The sequence below is a fragment of the Trichogramma pretiosum genome, unplaced genomic scaffold (assembly GCF_000599845.2).
Source record: "Trichogramma pretiosum strain Unisexual culture from Peru unplaced genomic scaffold, Tpre_2.0 scaffold3, whole genome shotgun sequence".
NCBI lineage: Eukaryota > Metazoa > Arthropoda > Insecta > Hymenoptera > Trichogrammatidae > Trichogramma > Trichogramma pretiosum.
In genome coordinates, this window is record NW_019641698.1 from 1,268,944 (window position 1) to 1,286,794 (window position 17,851).

The 17,851-nt window shown below is 37.1% G+C and overlaps 6 protein-coding genes across 7 annotated transcripts; 4 read left to right on the top strand and 2 right to left on the bottom strand.

The window, feature by feature from the left end:
* The first annotated feature begins 1,136 nt into the window (after window positions 1-1,136).
* LOC106650453 lies at window positions 1,137-2,152 on the top strand. Its single transcript, XM_014368442.2, has 2 exons — window positions 1,137-1,204; window positions 1,469-2,152. The coding sequence occupies exon 2, from the start codon at window positions 1,476-1,478 to the stop codon at window positions 1,860-1,862; it is 387 nt and encodes a 128-aa protein (XP_014223928.1). The 5' UTR covers window positions 1,137-1,204; window positions 1,469-1,475; the 3' UTR covers window positions 1,863-2,152.
* Window positions 2,153-2,966: 814 nt separating this feature from the next.
* On the top strand, window positions 2,967-10,410 carry LOC106650491 (lamin Dm0-like). 2 transcript variants are annotated; one of them, XM_014368519.2, is made up of 10 exons: window positions 2,967-3,184; window positions 3,395-3,835; window positions 6,878-7,190; window positions 7,269-7,561; window positions 7,638-7,832; window positions 7,911-8,133; window positions 8,514-8,735; window positions 8,814-8,915; window positions 9,048-9,113; window positions 9,555-10,410. In XM_014368519.2, exons 2-9 carry the CDS (start codon window positions 3,414-3,416, stop codon window positions 9,084-9,086), a joined length of 1,809 nt encoding a protein of 602 aa, XP_014224005.1. In that variant the 5' UTR covers window positions 2,967-3,184; window positions 3,395-3,413; the 3' UTR covers window positions 9,087-9,113; window positions 9,555-10,410. The 2 variants fall into 2 exon arrangements, with proteins under 2 accessions (XP_014224005.1, XP_014224004.1); XM_014368518.2 differs by lacking the exon at window positions 9,048-9,113.
* Window positions 10,411-10,742: 332 nt separating this feature from the next.
* LOC106650493 (histone H4) lies at window positions 10,743-12,020 on the bottom strand. The gene has a single exon (XM_023462405.1). The coding sequence runs from the start codon at window positions 11,986-11,988 to the stop codon at window positions 11,677-11,679; it is 312 nt and encodes a 103-aa protein (XP_023318173.1). The 5' UTR covers window positions 11,989-12,020; the 3' UTR covers window positions 10,743-11,676.
* Window positions 12,021-12,209: 189 nt separating this feature from the next.
* LOC106650492 (histone H3) lies at window positions 12,210-12,725 on the top strand. Its single transcript, XM_014368520.2, has one exon. It carries the CDS (start codon window positions 12,264-12,266, stop codon window positions 12,672-12,674), a length of 411 nt encoding a protein of 136 aa, XP_014224006.1. The 5' UTR covers window positions 12,210-12,263; the 3' UTR covers window positions 12,675-12,725.
* A 650-nt stretch (window positions 12,726-13,375) lies between these two features.
* On the bottom strand, window positions 13,376-14,677 carry LOC106650329 (histone H2A). Its single transcript, XM_014368258.2, has one exon. It carries the CDS (start codon window positions 14,630-14,632, stop codon window positions 14,252-14,254), a length of 381 nt encoding a protein of 126 aa, XP_014223744.1. The 5' UTR covers window positions 14,633-14,677; the 3' UTR covers window positions 13,376-14,251.
* A 193-nt stretch (window positions 14,678-14,870) lies between these two features.
* LOC106650513 (histone H2B) lies at window positions 14,871-16,405 on the top strand. Its single transcript, XM_014368547.1, has one exon. The coding sequence runs from the start codon at window positions 14,895-14,897 to the stop codon at window positions 15,267-15,269; it is 375 nt and encodes a 124-aa protein (XP_014224033.1). The 5' UTR covers window positions 14,871-14,894; the 3' UTR covers window positions 15,270-16,405.
* Window positions 16,406-17,851: the final 1,446 nt, after the last annotated feature.

The following is a 17,851-nucleotide window of genomic DNA, read 5'->3' on the forward strand; positions in this document are numbered from 1 at the left end:
AAATTGTAGCATTGTAAATTAAGCGATTTTAAAAGTGTTAATTCCACTAATTTCAGATGAATAGTAATGATAGATATGATAACAAATATTCTGTAAAAGTGATCATAATAAATGATTATTTATACCGCGAATAGTTGGAAATCGATATCATGTTAATTTCAAGTCATTAAAATGCCATATGTTAAAAGATTCAGTATTGAAAGTTCGAGTACATCGATAAAAATAAAGCATACACTTATGTTCTTGATATAGTCACATTAAATATCCTAAAAATAAATCATGGCTGTACAATATACATCGTGCATGTGATCATTATTTAACCACAAAATTATTGGTTTTGTACATAACTCAGAGAATGAAAAATTAATTTTTAATGGACAGCTGTATTATTACAATATAGTCGTAACTATGCAGTTATACTATGCACTTATGCACTGCTTGGCTCTATGTCATAGTTTTGAAGAAGTATCACATTAAGGCGACTCGAAATATTAAATAATTATTTTAATACGCGTACGATGAATGAAAAAAATTGATCTTGACCGATAAAAATTATTATTTTTCATATCAGCAGCATCTCCACAGTCTCGTTGATGAACAATAGAATTTTATTTGCTCTCAACATCTTTTTTCGCACTTGCCATTAAAAAACAATTATACGATATAATTATAAAGTCTATCTTATCTGTAAATTGTCAATGATAAAATAATAATTGATATGTATATTGCTCGTTTATACATGATAAAGCCTGCTGTTACCCCATCGAGACGAAAGAGCTTAACCTTCTGCTCGGCGAATAGCAGCTCGAGTTTTCCAAAAATCGCGCATACCACTGCCGAATAACTCAGATATGTAGGAGCTGCAAAAATGCTAGAACTGCTGAAGTTGGTATTTTTGACTCGCACTGTATCGCTGTAACACAAAACCTTTACGGGCTTCGTTTTATTATAAGTGTACAAGTATATATAACATATATACACTGGCAGCTCATACGTGACTTCGCACACTTTATTTTTGTCTTCGCTCGTCCATGCCAGGCAGCCGAATAGACATTGTAATGGACGTTGTATCGTAACTGTATAATGCATGCCTTTGTGTCGCTGCCGGGATCTACAATCGGCGGCACTCGCCAGTACCGAAGTGAAGTTCTATGTGATAAGGTGTCGAGTGTGGCTGTGAAGAGAAACTTTGTTTCCAAAGACTGTAAGCTTAAAATTAATTGACTTGCTATTTTCAAATGTACTCATTGTTTATTTATTTATTTGTTCAATCGATGACGGTGTATTTTTAACGCGACTGATACTTCTCACATTATTTTCTAAACGTTTCATTAAAGTCGATTTTCGATATCTTTCTAATATTTACAATCATACAAATTAGCGTTATCAGATTATCGATAAAAATCAAATCAATTGTAACTATATGAAACTCGATTGCAATCTTATCCATTGTGCTTTTGCATCCTAGGAAAAAAATGACTTCGCTCGACGTGCTAACGAATAATGTATTCGATCATCCAAGAAGCAATTCGAGCTCGACTTTCTGGTCGACTCTGGAGCGAGCTTACGACCTGCAGATTCCCACGTACGTGAAAAATATACTGCGCATAACAGGTTACGGGAATCCTATATCCTTCCAGCGAATCACTCCGGACACGCTCGAGCAGATTGAGATTTTCGTGCGGACGAGCGTCAGCTTTCCACTGCCCGCGGACTCGAGGGAGGAGGATTACTTCGGCCATTTTTTTGTAAATAAACGAAACTTGTTTACGTTTACTCCCGGCGATAGAGATCTTGTATTAGGCTTGGTCGATCGCGTCAAGGAGTACACGATGGTCTTTCAAAAACTTCTGAATTATTAGATTTAATATAGGTTATTTCAAGTTGATTGCGAAATTTTTGGGCTTTTTTATCAGATAAAAATATTTTGTCGTCGTTTTGCAACATTGTATTTTGACGTTACGCTCGGGATTGTAATATAGCTAGGGACAAAAAAGTGATAGTTTATCAGCGTTGTGATGGGTTTATTCTTATAATGGTGTATTCAAGTTTAATGGAATGTTTGAGAGAGATCTAGAAAAAGTTAATCGTACTTTGCAATATAAATTGCTAGTTTATTATAATATCATGCTTATGCAGTGATATCATACCTTTTGTTACCAAACAAACTTTTGTCTACTATAGACATTATTGATTTTGATAACGTTTCCACGAATTAAAGGATGTCAACAGAAAAAATGTCATATGAATAATTATTATTTGATCGATGATCAATGACTCATTAAACCCAATTTTCACACCACGCTTATCACAATCCCTCAAATCCATTATATTTTTTCTCGAATAAAAAGTCAAATCAGTTGTGATTTGATGGATGAAACAGCCAATATTACTAAGTAATTAGTTCCATAAAAGTGTCACAAGATTATTTTCCATTGTAACCGCAATAGAGCCGAAACTTTGCGGCCTACAACATGTTTTGACAGCTCGAGTAAACATAATTAGTTCCCCCCCCCCCCCNTCCCCCCCCCCCCCATAATTGATATTTCTTCGTCTTAGTAATTGGTAAGCGGGTTAAGCTTAATCAAAAACGAAAACAATTTTTTGACTTTAACGTCTTGTACACGCATTATGAAACACATGTAACGAAGTTTAATTAATGTAGAAAAAGTACCAAAATTGATGGATTAATTATCGCGTGAAATTATGCAGCTTTCTACATTTAAACGTCGCGCCGTCGCGAGCCGATTTCTAGCGCAAAACACGCGTTTACAAGATGGAATTAATTTTGCAGTCTCCGACTCCGTTGGTACATCAGAGCAAAAATTTTGCGACACTCGTCGTCTCGAGCTTTCACCTTTATCCGGGGCGCAGCGCTTGAGTCGCGGCCAGTGGCTCTCTCTCTCTCTCTCTCTCTCTCTCCTCTCCTCCAGCGCGCCGCGCCGCTCCCCGAAATACCAAATAGAAGACTTTCATGCGCGCCGCAGCAACGGCAGTACAAGAGTCGACCGGCATTTTATCCTCCTGGGCGTGCGCGGAACGATTTCTCAGTCGGCGTCGCTTCTTCGCGTTTGTGTTACACTACTACCTTAGAGTGCCTGCCTGCGCTGATTACTGAACGCGCGTGTGCGAGTGTTTCACGTTAATAATATATAACAAACGACAAAAAGTCACCGTCTAGTGGGTAAATAACATAACATTTATTAGTCTCTGGTGTTTGTTGTCGACAATATCGTCCAGAGAACGTCGTAGACCTGTTGTATTTATAGAACAGTGAACGAACATTTCATTGTCCTGCCCACAGCCGGCATAATAATCTTATAACCTTTCTCTCTTTGTCTCGTTTTCGCTCTCTCTCTCACTCGGCGTTTCGACCGTTGTGCTGCTCCAACAGTGGTCAGTTCGTTACAATCATGTCAACGAAAACGGCAAAGAAGGCGGCCACGCCGCAGCAGCAGCAGCAGCCCTCCACGTCGACTCCCATCAACAGCGGTCCGGGTGGAGCGCAATCGGCGTCGCGTGCCAGGCCCGGCTCGCCCTTGAGCCCAACGCGCTACTCAAGGCTTCAGGAAAAGCATGATTTGCGAAATCTCAACGACAGATTGGCATGCTACATTGACAAGGTGCGCCACCTCGAAACCGAAAACTCTATGCTCACCCGCGAGATTCAGAGCCGAGAGGACAAGAATCACATAGAAGTTAACAAAATCAAGTCCATGTATGTGCATGAGCTTGAGGATGCCAGAAAACTACTCGACGAGACCGCTCGAGAGAGGGCTAGACTCGAAATTGATACCAAGAGGCTTTGGGATGACAATGAAGACCTCAAAAATAAGTAAGTTATTGATATACGAGTTGTTTTTGTCTTAGTAGCTGGTTACCAAGCAGGTGTTAAACTGCACTTGATTATATTCCTTGTGTCATAAATGCAATTCTGTATGTCCCCTCGGTCATGACTCATGTTCCAAGTTTGCACGCTAAAATGAATTTTGCAAATACCTTACAGATAAGCATTTATGAGTCTCAAAGCCAAGATGTAATTATCAAACATTTCATTACTATTCAAATATTTTGTAAGAACTCTATGACACTATTGAAATCATGAAGTATATTTTTTTGTAGCATAGTTTTTATAAATACAATAACATGTAGTTTACAACTAAAATGATGTAGCCACATTATTCCAAACAGTGATTGCACAATGTTGAAACTCTTTTTTGTTTATTTTCTGTTAGAAATGTGCTGAAGTTACATCTTAGTTTTACTCTTATTTTATTTAAATTTTTTATATTGAAAATATATTTAGCTCAGAAAATGAACTTGAACAAACAAAAATATTTGAAGGATTATAAAATTCATAGTTTATTGCTTCTTTCTTAATGAATTAAATCAAGATTGTAATATTGTTTTTATATTTTGGGATGTCATTATCTAATTCACTTATTAGTGTTGTTTATCACATTGAAAATAGTCAGTTTTTACAGAAATACAAATCCATAAGTTCTAGAATATTACTTGTAAATGAATGATATGATCGATTAATTTTCTCGTGCACGTAAAATGTGAACAAACATATAGGCAAAATATACCGGCACACCAAGCGTTAGGCAACTTCCATGCATATTTTAATTCATCATTTCGAAATTTACGGAATTCGTATGGCTTCTCGTGATATTGTAAAATATATTATGCTCAATGACGAGAAAAAAATTCGGCCTGCAAGAAATACTATATAGTTCATAAAGCTTGTGTATGTGTCCGTATAAGTTGAAGATACGTGTATGTGTATACGCGCCGCATGATGTATAGTACAGCTTGTGGTTACGTCACGGTCCGCCTATAGAAAGCCTCAACGACGATGATGTCAGGGTGGGTGGCGTGTAAAGCAAGACTGACCTAAAAACATTGACTCTAGCCGTAGTATACGATCGTCGACATTGATAAAATTTTAGCCGTATAACACGTGCGCGAAAAAAAGAATATCAGCGCGCGCGGAATTTCGTATATTGCGCCAAGATATCGCGCTGCGCGATATTTACGTGACGCGTATAGCTGTATATCAAAGCAATATCTACGGATAAATATATAACTGCGGGATGTCCGAGTCCGTTTCCCGCCAAAATCTCCCGTATACAGACACGATCGCGGCTTAGAACTATTTTAAGGCGTGTTTTTTTCCTTCCTTTCACTTGAAAAAACATGAGACAATCTGCTGTGGACCGTAACATAACGAGAGGATGACACTAGGCGCTGACCGTGGACGGAACGCTAACCCAATGTCAATGGTCTTTCTTCGAAGATTGTGCCGGTGTTTACATTGCACATTTTGGCTGAATGGGATAATAAATACTGCTCGAGCAACCCGAACTGACGTCAGCGGTAAACGTCGCTCATCTACGATTGCTCTAAATCCGCTACACGAGAACGAATTAATGTTTTTCGGCGATTTTCGAGTGCATTCGAGACTCCGCGTCTATCAGCGCGTTGACATATCGTCACGTTCGAAAAAACAAACTGTCTGAGCTGTTTACCGAGAATCGAAAAAATGTCTAAACTAGAAACTACTAACAGTCGAGCGTTGTAACGGCGCTAACAAGTACAACCTTTTACACTCGTGCTCGCGCACGAGTACACGCGCAAACGTAAATATTGTGTACGCAGTACGCACTCGTAAATGAAGTCAGACGATATTTTAATTCCCGCGCACCGCATGCTTTTCCTCTCGAGAATCGAGACTCGTCTCTCTAGGCCACTCGTGCGCCTTCTGTTTATCGTTTTTTCGTATCTAAGCAAATTACCACATCAATCGAGCTTCGCCGACCATGATGCGTCATCGCGATGTTCTATAGGTTTTGCATGAAATTTGCGAAACAAGGAGTTTTAAGTGTTGTCTGTATTTTTTCCTGCATAAACACGACTTTTTTCATAATTCAAGAGTATCTGGCTACCTAATGCATATGGATATCAGTATTTTTTGATACTAGTCGGGCTATGGGTACTGCACTTCAGGCTCGTGCGTTAACGAAAAGTAAAAGGGAGAGTCAAATTGCACTCTCCTCACGCTCGCAAGTCCGGAAGAACATGAGTGGCTGTAAAACGCAGCGCCTGCGGCGGGCAGATTCCCAACACGCTTTGTTTAAACTCTCCCACTTGGATGATCTTACGAGTCGATGAAAAAGGTTTCTCGTCATTGTACTTAGTTTTGCTTTCGTAACTTATCGGCATCATCTTAATTTATTCTTAAACGTTACACTAGCAAAAAAAGTTCCTTCACTCAAAGATTTATTATTTACTTTAAATTCAAAATTATAATTACGATAAGCAATGAGAAAGGCAAAAGTAAACGGAGAACTTATGGCCCATGCACAGTTGCTTACGGAGCGAAATCTTCGAGGGAGATACGAATGCAGTACGCGTATGCATGTGCACGCGGAGAATTCTCCATGTGGGTCGTCGCCTGTGAAATGTCGTCGGGCAAAAATAAATCATAATTCGTAAACTCGCGCGATGAACTGTTTTATAATATAATCCGCGATAAAGATCTATGAGTGTGAATTTCGCACTATATTTTCATTTGGAATTTAAATTAGTTTATCGTAAGAAATTTACGTGCAACGAAGACTAGCCCCCTTATATGTATTTTCCATTTAATACTTGGCCGCACCCACTCGCAGTAAACACCCGCAGCTACATGGTGAGCATTACTCACACACAGGAAATGACCGAGTGCAGTCGATCGGGCTCCCTTTTCAATGAGCGAACATTGAGGTTTAGGGTTTTGCATCGATGTAAATCTAAAATACTCTATGAAATATTACAAATATGAGTGAATTGCGTTAAATGAAATCATATTAATTAATTAACTACTTATTTTTAGGCTTGAAAAGAGGACGAAGGATCTGCAGGTTGCCGAAAGGAACTTGCAAATGTACGAGACTCGCTGCACTGATTTGCAAACTCAGTACAATCAGTCGCAAGCTGAACGCAAGAAGCTCGCCGAACGGGAGCGTGAACTCGAAAAGGAAGTCGAACGGCTGACGGCGGTACTCGACGAGACGCGCAGACATCTCGAAGAAGAAACTCTGCAACGTATCGATTTGGAAAATCACATTCAGAGTCTTAAGGAAGATATCAGCTTCAAGGATCAAGTATTCCAACAGGAGCTCTCGGAGACTCGTAGTCGTCGCCAGGTGAGTGTCTTGGCCAAACAAGCTCATGATGTATGTGGCAAATGAATTTTTAAACTAACAATGCTTGCTTTTTCGTAGGTCGAAATTTCAGAGATCGACGGACGTCTTGCTGCTGAATATGAAGACAAGCTTCAGCAGTCACTTCAAGAATTAAGAGAGCAGTATGAGGCTCAGATGCGTGCAAATCGGGATGAAATCGAAATGCTCTATGAGAACAAAATTAAGAATCTTAGTACCTATGCTCAACGTAACAGCGGCAATGCAGCTCAAGCTCTTGAAGAACTTAAAAATGCTCGCTTGCGTATCGACGGTATGAACCAACGTATTACCGAACTGGAAACGGCTAATAATGCTCTTAATCAACGCATTAGGTAAGACTCATCACGAACAAATCCTTTATTTTTTCAAGTCCACTTTGATTATTAATAAATAACATAATTTCTACAGAGAGTTGGAAAACGGTCATGAAAATGAGCGTGCCCAGTATGTCGAAAATATGGCTCAATTGGAAGCAGAATTGGACAGAATGCGAAATGATATGGCCAGCCAGTTACAAGAATATCAAGAACTTATGGACATCAGGGTGGCTTTGGACCTTGAAATTGCTGCTTACCGCAAACTATTAGAATCTGAGGAGGCCAGGTGTGTGGCGTGAATTATTCTTTCCTCCATGTAGTGCAGTTTTGATTCATTGAAAAATTAATAATGTTATTGATACAGGTTAAAGATTACTCCGATGCCATCTCCCAATGTGTCAACTCGTGCGACTCCATCGCGTCAGACGCCTGTCCGCGGTGGTAAGAGGAAGCGAACCTTGCTTGAAGAATCAGAAGAACACACTACAAATGATTTCAGTGTTCAGAGCTCGGCTCGCGGAGATGTTGAAATTAGCGAAGCTGAACCTGAGGGTCGTTATGTAAAACTAACAAACAAGGGTACCAAGGTTCGTGGAATCTTCAACTTCTTTTCTAACTAAAACTGCTTTTGCTTAAACGCACGATTAATAACAAGCTTTTTTATTTGTTGAAATAAATATGACTTATTTGCACTGCTTGTACATGTGTATCACATGATTTTTCACTGGATTTTTATTCATTAAAATTTTTCAATATTTTTTTATCGAAAATGTATTTTTTAATGCTGTAGTTATTTCATACCCGTCATTACCGAATCTTGCTATGCTATATTAATTTTAAGTGAAACAATGCACTGCTACCTAATGTCATAAACCTTTAACATATTGCTTGATTAATTTATGGAATTATTACGACATTGAAAATAAAATTACTATAATGTAACCACGGCTAAAATATAAAATTTTAGGAAATTAGCTTGAGTGGCTGGCAATTGATCCGTAAAGTTGAGGATCTAGAGACAGTATATAAGTTTCATAGAACCGTGAAAATCGAACCTTCCGCCACAGTTTGTGTTTGGTCGTCTGATATTGGGGCCAATCATGAGCCCCCAGCGAACATCGTGATGAAGGGACAAAAATGGTTTGTTGCTGATAACATGACGACCGTTCTTCTTAACAATGAAGGCGAGGTAAAAAAAAATCTTGTAAACACGAACAAAATGTTTTCTTACGGAATCGTAAAATATAACATCAAATTTTATTTAAAGGAAATGGCCTTATCAGAACGTAAGAAGCAACAATTGTCTACTGCACAATCAAGACAAAGAGAAAGCTTTCTGAGAATACCAGAAGAACTTCATCATCAACAGGTAAATTTTAGTTCTTATATTGATTTTTTTAGTTTTTGATATTAACCAGTTGGATTGTAAAACTATTAATCATTTTTAAATACCCATTGTAATTTTAACATTTGGAACAATGATTAATTTTGTTTTATATAGAGAAGATCATTCTTCTTCAACCCATTTAGGCGCCAGTAAATTACAGCTCTGATGATGTTAAATACCGTAAGTCACAGTAGTCGAAATGAAAGCATAATTTATGTCTTATCACTATTTAGGACTTAACTATTTATGTAATTCTTCAATATAAAAATTTATCTCTGTAAATTCTTATTCATTGTTTTTATTTTTACATAACAATATATTAATTTCTACTCAGCTTAAAATTCAAGGTACATGACTTTTTATCTTGATGATCATAATTTCATTAAAACTTTCTCTGGTGTAAACAAACTTATTAGCTATTAAACGCAAATCAAATCAGAGCTGTCAGCTTGATATAAAATTTTGATAATTTTTTTCAACTTGACTAATATAAGTAAGAGTTTGGCTTTGTAGAATAAAATTATTTAGCAATTGTGTCTAATATACTAATCTCTCTTTTTATGTATATTTTCTAATTGAAATTAATTTGTCTAAAAATTTGTTTAATTTTATTTGTTACAGGGTGACCCTAAAGGAGACGAGCGTTGCTTCCTTATGTAAAATGTTGAAAAAATTACTTTCTATTAATCGACTCTACCTGCTTAAGTTTCTGAATAATTGAGGCTTTTTAAGCTGTATAATTCAGCTCTTTTTGTTTGTAAGTTAATGATACATGATCAAGGCTTCATTATTATATTAAGTCCAATAGCTTTATACTGTGTTTAAAAAAATTGTATCTCATTATTTTTAATTTTATTTGATGCTTGCATTTTCAAAGCTTCAAAGAATGAAAAATAAATTTATTAATATACATTGTGACGATTATAAGAATCGTTTGAAAATGTAACGCTGCTAAACAATAAGCACTCTATAATTAGTGTCAAAGAGTGAATCAAATTGGTTGTACTAACCACCAATGGCCTTAATGTAAAAAATTCAAAGCATAATGGACAAATTATTTTTTTTAGTACACGCAGTATGTTTTTGAAAAAAGAATATTGAAAATTAATATTCTACTATATTGAAGTTGCCTTTATAGTTTAACAGAATTAATACATATTAGAGTTTTCAATAACGATGGATTTATAAAATATCTATATTTCTTGTTTGATCCGTTGCTATAACATATAGATCTTTACTACTTGTAAGATTATAGATTCTAAGATAACTGTTTTTTCTTTTATGACAAGGCAGTAAATAGCATTTGCAGTTACAAGATATAGATTTTTATAATGATTATTATTAATTATTATACTTCATATTTTCTTGCTCGTGCGATGTGTAAGAACACGGCAATTTTGTAAACAGCAAGTTGTGTGTATTAAACGTTCTATATGAATTTGACAAAAGAAAATTGAAGCTGGGTTTCTCTATTTTATTGGTGTTTTATTCTTCCCTTATGATCTTGTGTAATTTTCCGGACACAATTGTTATGAATGAAGTCAGCAATCTACGCATATAAAAAGCAAATCAACGTAAATTAGTGAATGTACCAAGAATATTATAATTATGCATATGATTATCTGAAAATAATATATGAAGGGGGTTTTCAAACTTCTTGTAATTTCAATTCATTTAAATTACAAGCACTGATATGCAATATTTTATTATTCATGGACATAGAAATTTTAATAAATTAAACAAGGCTTATCATAAATGAACACATTTAATTAATGCTAATTTATTTATCACGAGTAATGACTCTATTATCACTCTTGTCCACCAGTTAACTCATTTTTCGTGAACAAATTTATTTATACTTATACATGAAGATTTTTCAAAAAGTCCACCACTTACAAACATTAATAAAACTCTCTAAGTCTTAAAAAAAATTATTTTCATTGGTCTAACAGAGTTAAAATGAAAATGGAAAGTTTCAAATAAGCTTTCTGAGAAGTCTAACAATGCTTTTTTAACAGATAACATAACATTCCATATGTTGATGTTCTCTATACATAAATTTCAAGTTTGGGAAAAATATTAATTAAATTTGCTAGAAAATGTTCTGATGTCTCGATGTATCGCCACAAAGACGAAAAAATGACAGCAATGCCAGGACTCTGCAGCCTAAAAATTCATCTAATGATGTGGTCCTTGTTCCATATTATCAGCATTAAAATCAATTACATTCAAGAGATACGATTTACGATTGTTCGGCGACTGTGCAAGATTCAGGCCAGCAGCGACAGTCGAAAATGCTTAAACCGAGACACGTCACACGTACGGTAAACAACGGGTCATGCTAGGCACAAGGTCGCTAACTTTCTAGCTCACAGATACATAATGCCGACGACTGATTACATTTTCGTCAAGATTCTAATGGCCTTGAGAAGACTGATGTTTTGGTATACGATGTGTTCAGCTGGAAAATAATTTTTTTTTCATTTTCGAACTTCTTTAATTTATTGAATTACGCTACCTATATAAATGGTGAATTGTTTGATTCTAACAATATCAAGGGCTAGAAACTGGTCGATAATTATTATATTTTCAAGTGTTGGTTTGATGTGTTTAAAGTATACGTTGGCCTTGAGAGAGGCTGAACATATCAAGTATTATGTTATGTGTGTTTGAACTACGTTTTAAATTTTTGGTGGCCTTGAAAAAGGCCGATTTTTTGTTCAAAGCTATCAAGGCTGGGAGTTTAACCGCCGAATCCGTAAAGAGTGCGGCCTTGTCGCTTCAGAGCGTATACTACGTCCATGGCTGTGACTGTCTTGCGCTTGGCGTGCTCGGTGTAAGTGACAGCGTCACGGATGACGTTTTCGAGGAAGACCTTGAGGACACCACGAGTCTCTTCGTAGATCAAGCCGGAGATTCGCTTGACTCCGCCACGACGAGCCAGACGGCGGATGGCAGGCTTGGTGATTCCTTGGATGTTATCACGCAGAACCTTCCTGTGGCGCTTAGCTCCTCCTTTTCCCAAACCTTTTCCTCCCTTTCCACGTCCAGTCATGATGAGTAATTAATTGGGTGTACTGTTCGACGGATAGCAACGAACTGATGCCGAGTGAGGCAAAGTGTCAGTATTTATAGGCCGGCAAGCGGTGCGGTCCCCCCTTCGGTACCTCGCGGCTCCCCTCTACGAAATTCGGGCCAATAATTTCGTTGCAACGACTCCGATCCATGCTAAGTAGAGATGGTATAAAATAAGTGTCCGACATATGAGCGGCCACATTAGTCTCTTTGCTCGCCGCTTCAAATCGTATCCACGAATCTGACAGAGTCGCAATGGCCCGTACCAAGCAGACCGCTCGCAAGTCTACCGGAGGCAAGGCCCCACGCAAGCAACTGGCAACCAAGGCCGCCCGCAAGAGCGCGCCAGCAACCGGAGGAGTCAAGAAGCCACATCGCTACAGGCCTGGAACTGTTGCTCTCCGTGAAATCAGACGTTACCAGAAGAGCACCGAACTGCTGATCCGCAAGCTGCCCTTCCAACGTCTCGTTCGTGAAATCGCCCAAGATTTCAAGACTGACTTGCGTTTCCAGAGCTCTGCTGTGATGGCTCTGCAAGAAGCTAGCGAGGCCTACCTCGTCGGGCTCTTCGAAGATACGAACTTGTGCGCTATCCACGCCAAACGTGTCACCATCATGCCCAAGGACATTCAATTGGCTCGTCGTATTCGTGGAGAACGTGCTTAAGTTATTATAATCCATCCAGATTTACCAAAACAACAGTCCTTTTCAGGACTACCATATTTCTAAAACGAGGATATTACATCATTTGCACATTCCATTTGATTTTTAAATAATAATTATAAGAAGACAACAAATTATAAACCCGCACATCTTACACGAAAATATCAAGTCGGTTTAGAAATTTAATTCACGCATATTTTATATTAAACTCATGGATATTTAAATTGACTTCTATCTTTCCATTGAGAAAATCTTTTCATTCGTCAATACTTGATAATATTTATAATTACCAAGTACTAATATTGTCAGTGAACTAAGATTGCCTTGAGTTCGTTTATTGCATCCGAAATTATTGCTAAGTAATTATACATTCAGCCCATGTAATACGGAATCCTACGGCTTACTTTAAAATTTACTTCAACGAGTCATAAAATTCCAGATTGAAAACTTTTTAAACGTATCAAGGACATGAAAAATCGGACTAGAAATTAATATTTTCAATCTAATTTACAGAAACTTCTCAACTCTTTTCTAAACAACTTTGTCACAGCATATTGCCTGCCGAAGATCATATTATGTATCTCTCAATCAGTCGAAATATTGTCAAGTTATAGTAACTATAAATCGTTAACGTTGTATGATTTAAGTGACTTAGGCTTATGAACAACTATGCTATCTTGGCAGAACTAAAATTTGAAAAAAAAGGTCGAAGAAAATTTTTAGACTTATTTAAATAGCATGATCGTTTTTTTAATATTTGTACCATCTGGGCCTACAGCAGAGAACTGAATTGACGAAAAAATTTATAATTTTTCAACATAGTAATTATGAAATTGTACGTTCGCTTAATATTTTTGATTTTTGTATCTATTATGATAGAAAATACTATAAAATTACGAAAGTCAAGCTGCAATAACTGGATTGATTGTACACTAATATGATAATCATTCCAATTCATAATGCTTAGATATATTCTGAGGTATACAATTTTGAAATTTGTAAACTATAAAAATAAGTTTCTATTCAATTTAACAGTGTAGTTTAAATTTTAGGATTTTCATTTAATCGGCTTTTTAAAATACTTACTTATACATTGAGTGTTGATGTTTATTCTGCTAATATCTGACCGCGGCAGGTATCACATGTTCGTCAGAAAACTGAGGGATAAATATATCCAAGACAAGGAAAGCATTTTCAATTAAAAATTTCAAGTCGACACGAAACGTACCGTCACCATACCGTATACGTCATGTTTCAATGTTTGCACATGCTCCGTAATATATAATGGACTACGATATTTACACTTCTACCCAGTTAAAAGATATCGCGCCTTTATCTTACATAAACTGTGAAATATGAACTTTCCATTGAACTGCTGCTACTCGTACATTTATCTTATTAACAGTTCAATATTGTACGTGTATATGATAATTAAATTTAGTGTACAAGCGTATGAGAAGTTATATTAGTTAAGTATTAATTTAGTATTGTTCATTAAATAGATATTCCTATGTTTAAATGTTTTGTTGGCCCTGAGAAGGGCCGTTTGTTTGAAGGTCGCAAGCGTTTGGTAAAGAAATTTAAGCTTTCTTCTCGGTCTTCTTGGGCAGAAGTACAGCCTGGATGTTGGGCAGGACACCACCTTGGGCAATGGTAACTCCGGACAGGAGTTTGTTCAATTCTTCGTCATTGCGAATGGCCAATTGGAGATGTCTGGGGATGATTCTCGTCTTCTTGTTGTCGCGAGCGGCATTTCCAGCCAACTCGAGCACCTCAGCGGCCAAGTATTCCATTACAGCGGCCAAGTAGACTGGGGCTCCGGCTCCTACACGTTCGGCGTAGTTACCTTTGCGAAGCAGACGATGAATTCTGCCCACTGGGAATTGGAGTCCTGCGCGAGTCGATCGGGTCTTTGACTTGCCCTTGGCTTTGCCGGCACCACCTTTACCACGTCCAGACATTGTCGAGAGAAGTTGCGTAGATTACGTACGTGTGACAGTATGAAGGCACGAATGCGGTTTGAAGGACGGGGGGCTGCGTCGAGCTATTTATACTCGAAAGCAGATCGCGCGCGAACGAAAAACATGGGGGAACTGCCGGGTGGTGGTAGAGGGGGACTAGCTGCTGCGTCGCGCGCCGCACAGCTTCTCATATAAATAGAGACGTCCTACTCCCGCCCGGCACACTCTATCGTTTTCACCGAATCCGTATAGATACTCCGCAATGGCTCCGAAAACAAGCGGCAAAGCTGTGAAGAAGTCTGGCAAGGCTCAGAAGAATATCTCCAAGAGCGACAAGAAAGGCAAGAAGAAGAGGAGGAAGGAGAGCTACGCCATCTACATCTACAAGGTCCTGAAGCAGGTCCACCCCGACACCGGAGTATCCTCCAAGGCCATGAGCATCATGAACAGCTTTGTCAACGACATCTTCGAGCGTATCGCCGCCGAGGCCTCGCGCTTGGCTCACTACAACAAGAGATCGACCATCACCTCCCGGGAGATCCAAACCGCCGTCAGGCTGCTGTTGCCTGGTGAGCTCGCCAAGCACGCCGTGTCCGAAGGCACCAAGGCCGTGACTAAATACACCAGCTCGAAGTAAACACTCTAATCAGGACTTGAACATCGAAACAATCAGCCTTTTTCAAGGCTACCAAATATTTAAAACGTAAAACGAACTTTAATCGCATAAAACTCGATTATCAAGCTTAATAATCTTTATTTAACAAAATTTCTAAACGATAATAATTTTTACAATACCGTAGCTGGATTTTGTTTTGATTATTCATGTGTACGGGTCAGCCTCAAAGATCCGGCTGGCTTGACGAATGAAAAGTTGTTTGATTCACAAGAATTCAAGAACTAAAAATTATAATCAACAAATTATGATTCGCGAGCTTTTAGTTGAGCTCAATACTTATAAAATGAAAATATTGTTTTTCTTAAATTGTTTTGCACGTAGTGAAGGTTACGACATTATCCGCGTTTGCGAGCGTATGACAATATTTCCTGTGAGAGAAACATCTGTCGAATAGAGTCTGAGTCGTGTTTATTAACTATAATATCTTTTTGTCAACCTTGGCTGATGGGTATTAATTAGATTATAGCGCTCGCGGGCTACATTTTTCAAACGTAAAATTTCCATTGGGAATTCAGCTCTCTCTTGAGAAAATTATTGTATTGTTTTCGAGGACAGTTATGAATTTCAAATATGATGTCCTTGACTAGAGCACGGCCATAACAAAGGGGTCTTATCTGCGAGACTTTTGATTTTCAGGTTCACACAAACAAAAATAGCTTAGAAGCGAGACTCGTTACAACTTATTAAATAAGGAACGCTCTTATATATGCGTATATGTATAATTGACGTATATCGAATCAGAGCCGTATTGTTTAAAATTTTAAAAATTTGCCTATAAAAAATAGAGAAGGGAAAGGAAAACTTTTAAATGAAATAACGCAGCTGTATATAAAAACCAAGTAAAATGTATTCTATGGGCAACATGATTTATATATGTGTATACAATAATAATCGTTTATCATTATTCTAATACATTAAAATATTAGCCACAATGATGGTCGCATGCATGTGAGTACACGTTAAAACCATATTCGTGTCGTTTATTTTTCAGTTTAATGTACTTACACTATTCGAGTGAGTGTACGCGTGTGAGTGATTTCTTTACATTACTTTTATTCCAACACACAATACATAACTATATGAATGTTTACATAATATCTTCAGCTTCTCTTGCTTTCAATCCTTTAAAGTAACAATTATTTTCGCTTCATCACAACATATTTCCGTATATATTTTTGAAAACTTTCCATCGAACATAAAAATAAATAATATTCGCCTTATTCCACATTTATTCTAGGATCTTAATGATGATAATGACTCTCATTCATTTACAGAAATTTTTCACGAGCAAATTGAAGCATCATAAATATGGATGACAAATAATAATAATAATAATAATATAAATGGCGAATAATGATAATCATTATTGTTATTATTATCATTATTACTAAAATTATAATTGAAGTGACAATTGTTACGCAATTTGAATCAAAGACACGTTTGATATTTCTAAATTTATAGTAGTAAATGACACAACGATACAAAGATGCAACTTTACAATATTAAATAACACATAGCACTGCTCTAAAATGAAAACGTGATAATAATTAAAATTAATAATATGTTTCACGTAAAAGAATCGTAACGATGAACCGATTACTTATAGCTATCAACTATAATTTTTTGTTCATTCCGATTGAGCGAGCAAAAGCACATGGAGCACCATTAATATTTGACGAATTTTACAATGTAAAAATGATTAATAATTTACATTATAGATATTCGCAGACACACGAAAGGCATTCACGTCTTTTTAACTTGTAATCTCTGCGATCATAGACAACGTGAAAATTTATGCAATCATCAATACCACGTGTCTCCCGCTTTCTCCGTTTATTCCGAAACTGCATTAATGCTCGATAAACGTAGACTGTGTCTGTCGCTTGCAGTTTTGAATACCAAAATTCAGTAATACGATGTATTAAAAGTGGCTTTCTATCAGTCAAAGCGTTTCGAAGTAATTGTGCGTCATTTCGACGTATCCCTTAAAGAGCAGTTCACAAAGTATGAGAACGAAGAGGACTAAACGAAACCTTGGAAAATATTTTAATGAAAAATTTGTTATCCACGCGATGCATAAGTACGATCGATCCAATTGCACACATTGTAATTGGGGGCAGATAGTTTATCGAGTCATATTTCCATGGATGCTTTTTACTTTTATTGTATAATATATTATTTTTGTGTAATAGACATCGTTACATGCTAATCGTAATTACTATCAACACATAAAATTATATGCAAATATATAATTTTTATGATTACATAAATATTCATACGTCTGCAACGTACACGTGTGTATCTAAAATCATGTTCTCTATACAATCTCGGCACGTTCATTGCGGATGAGACGTCTGTAATGCTCTTACACTTAAACGTTGCTCCGGATCTCCGTTGAATTTAATTCGTAGCCTGCACCTCGTATCAATGCGAGTGCAGTACAAGCGACAGTACACCGAACAAATCTGTGTAATACATTTTCGCTTTCTCGACCGAATAAACTGCACATATGTGTACTGTTTTACCCGCTTACTATTATTTAC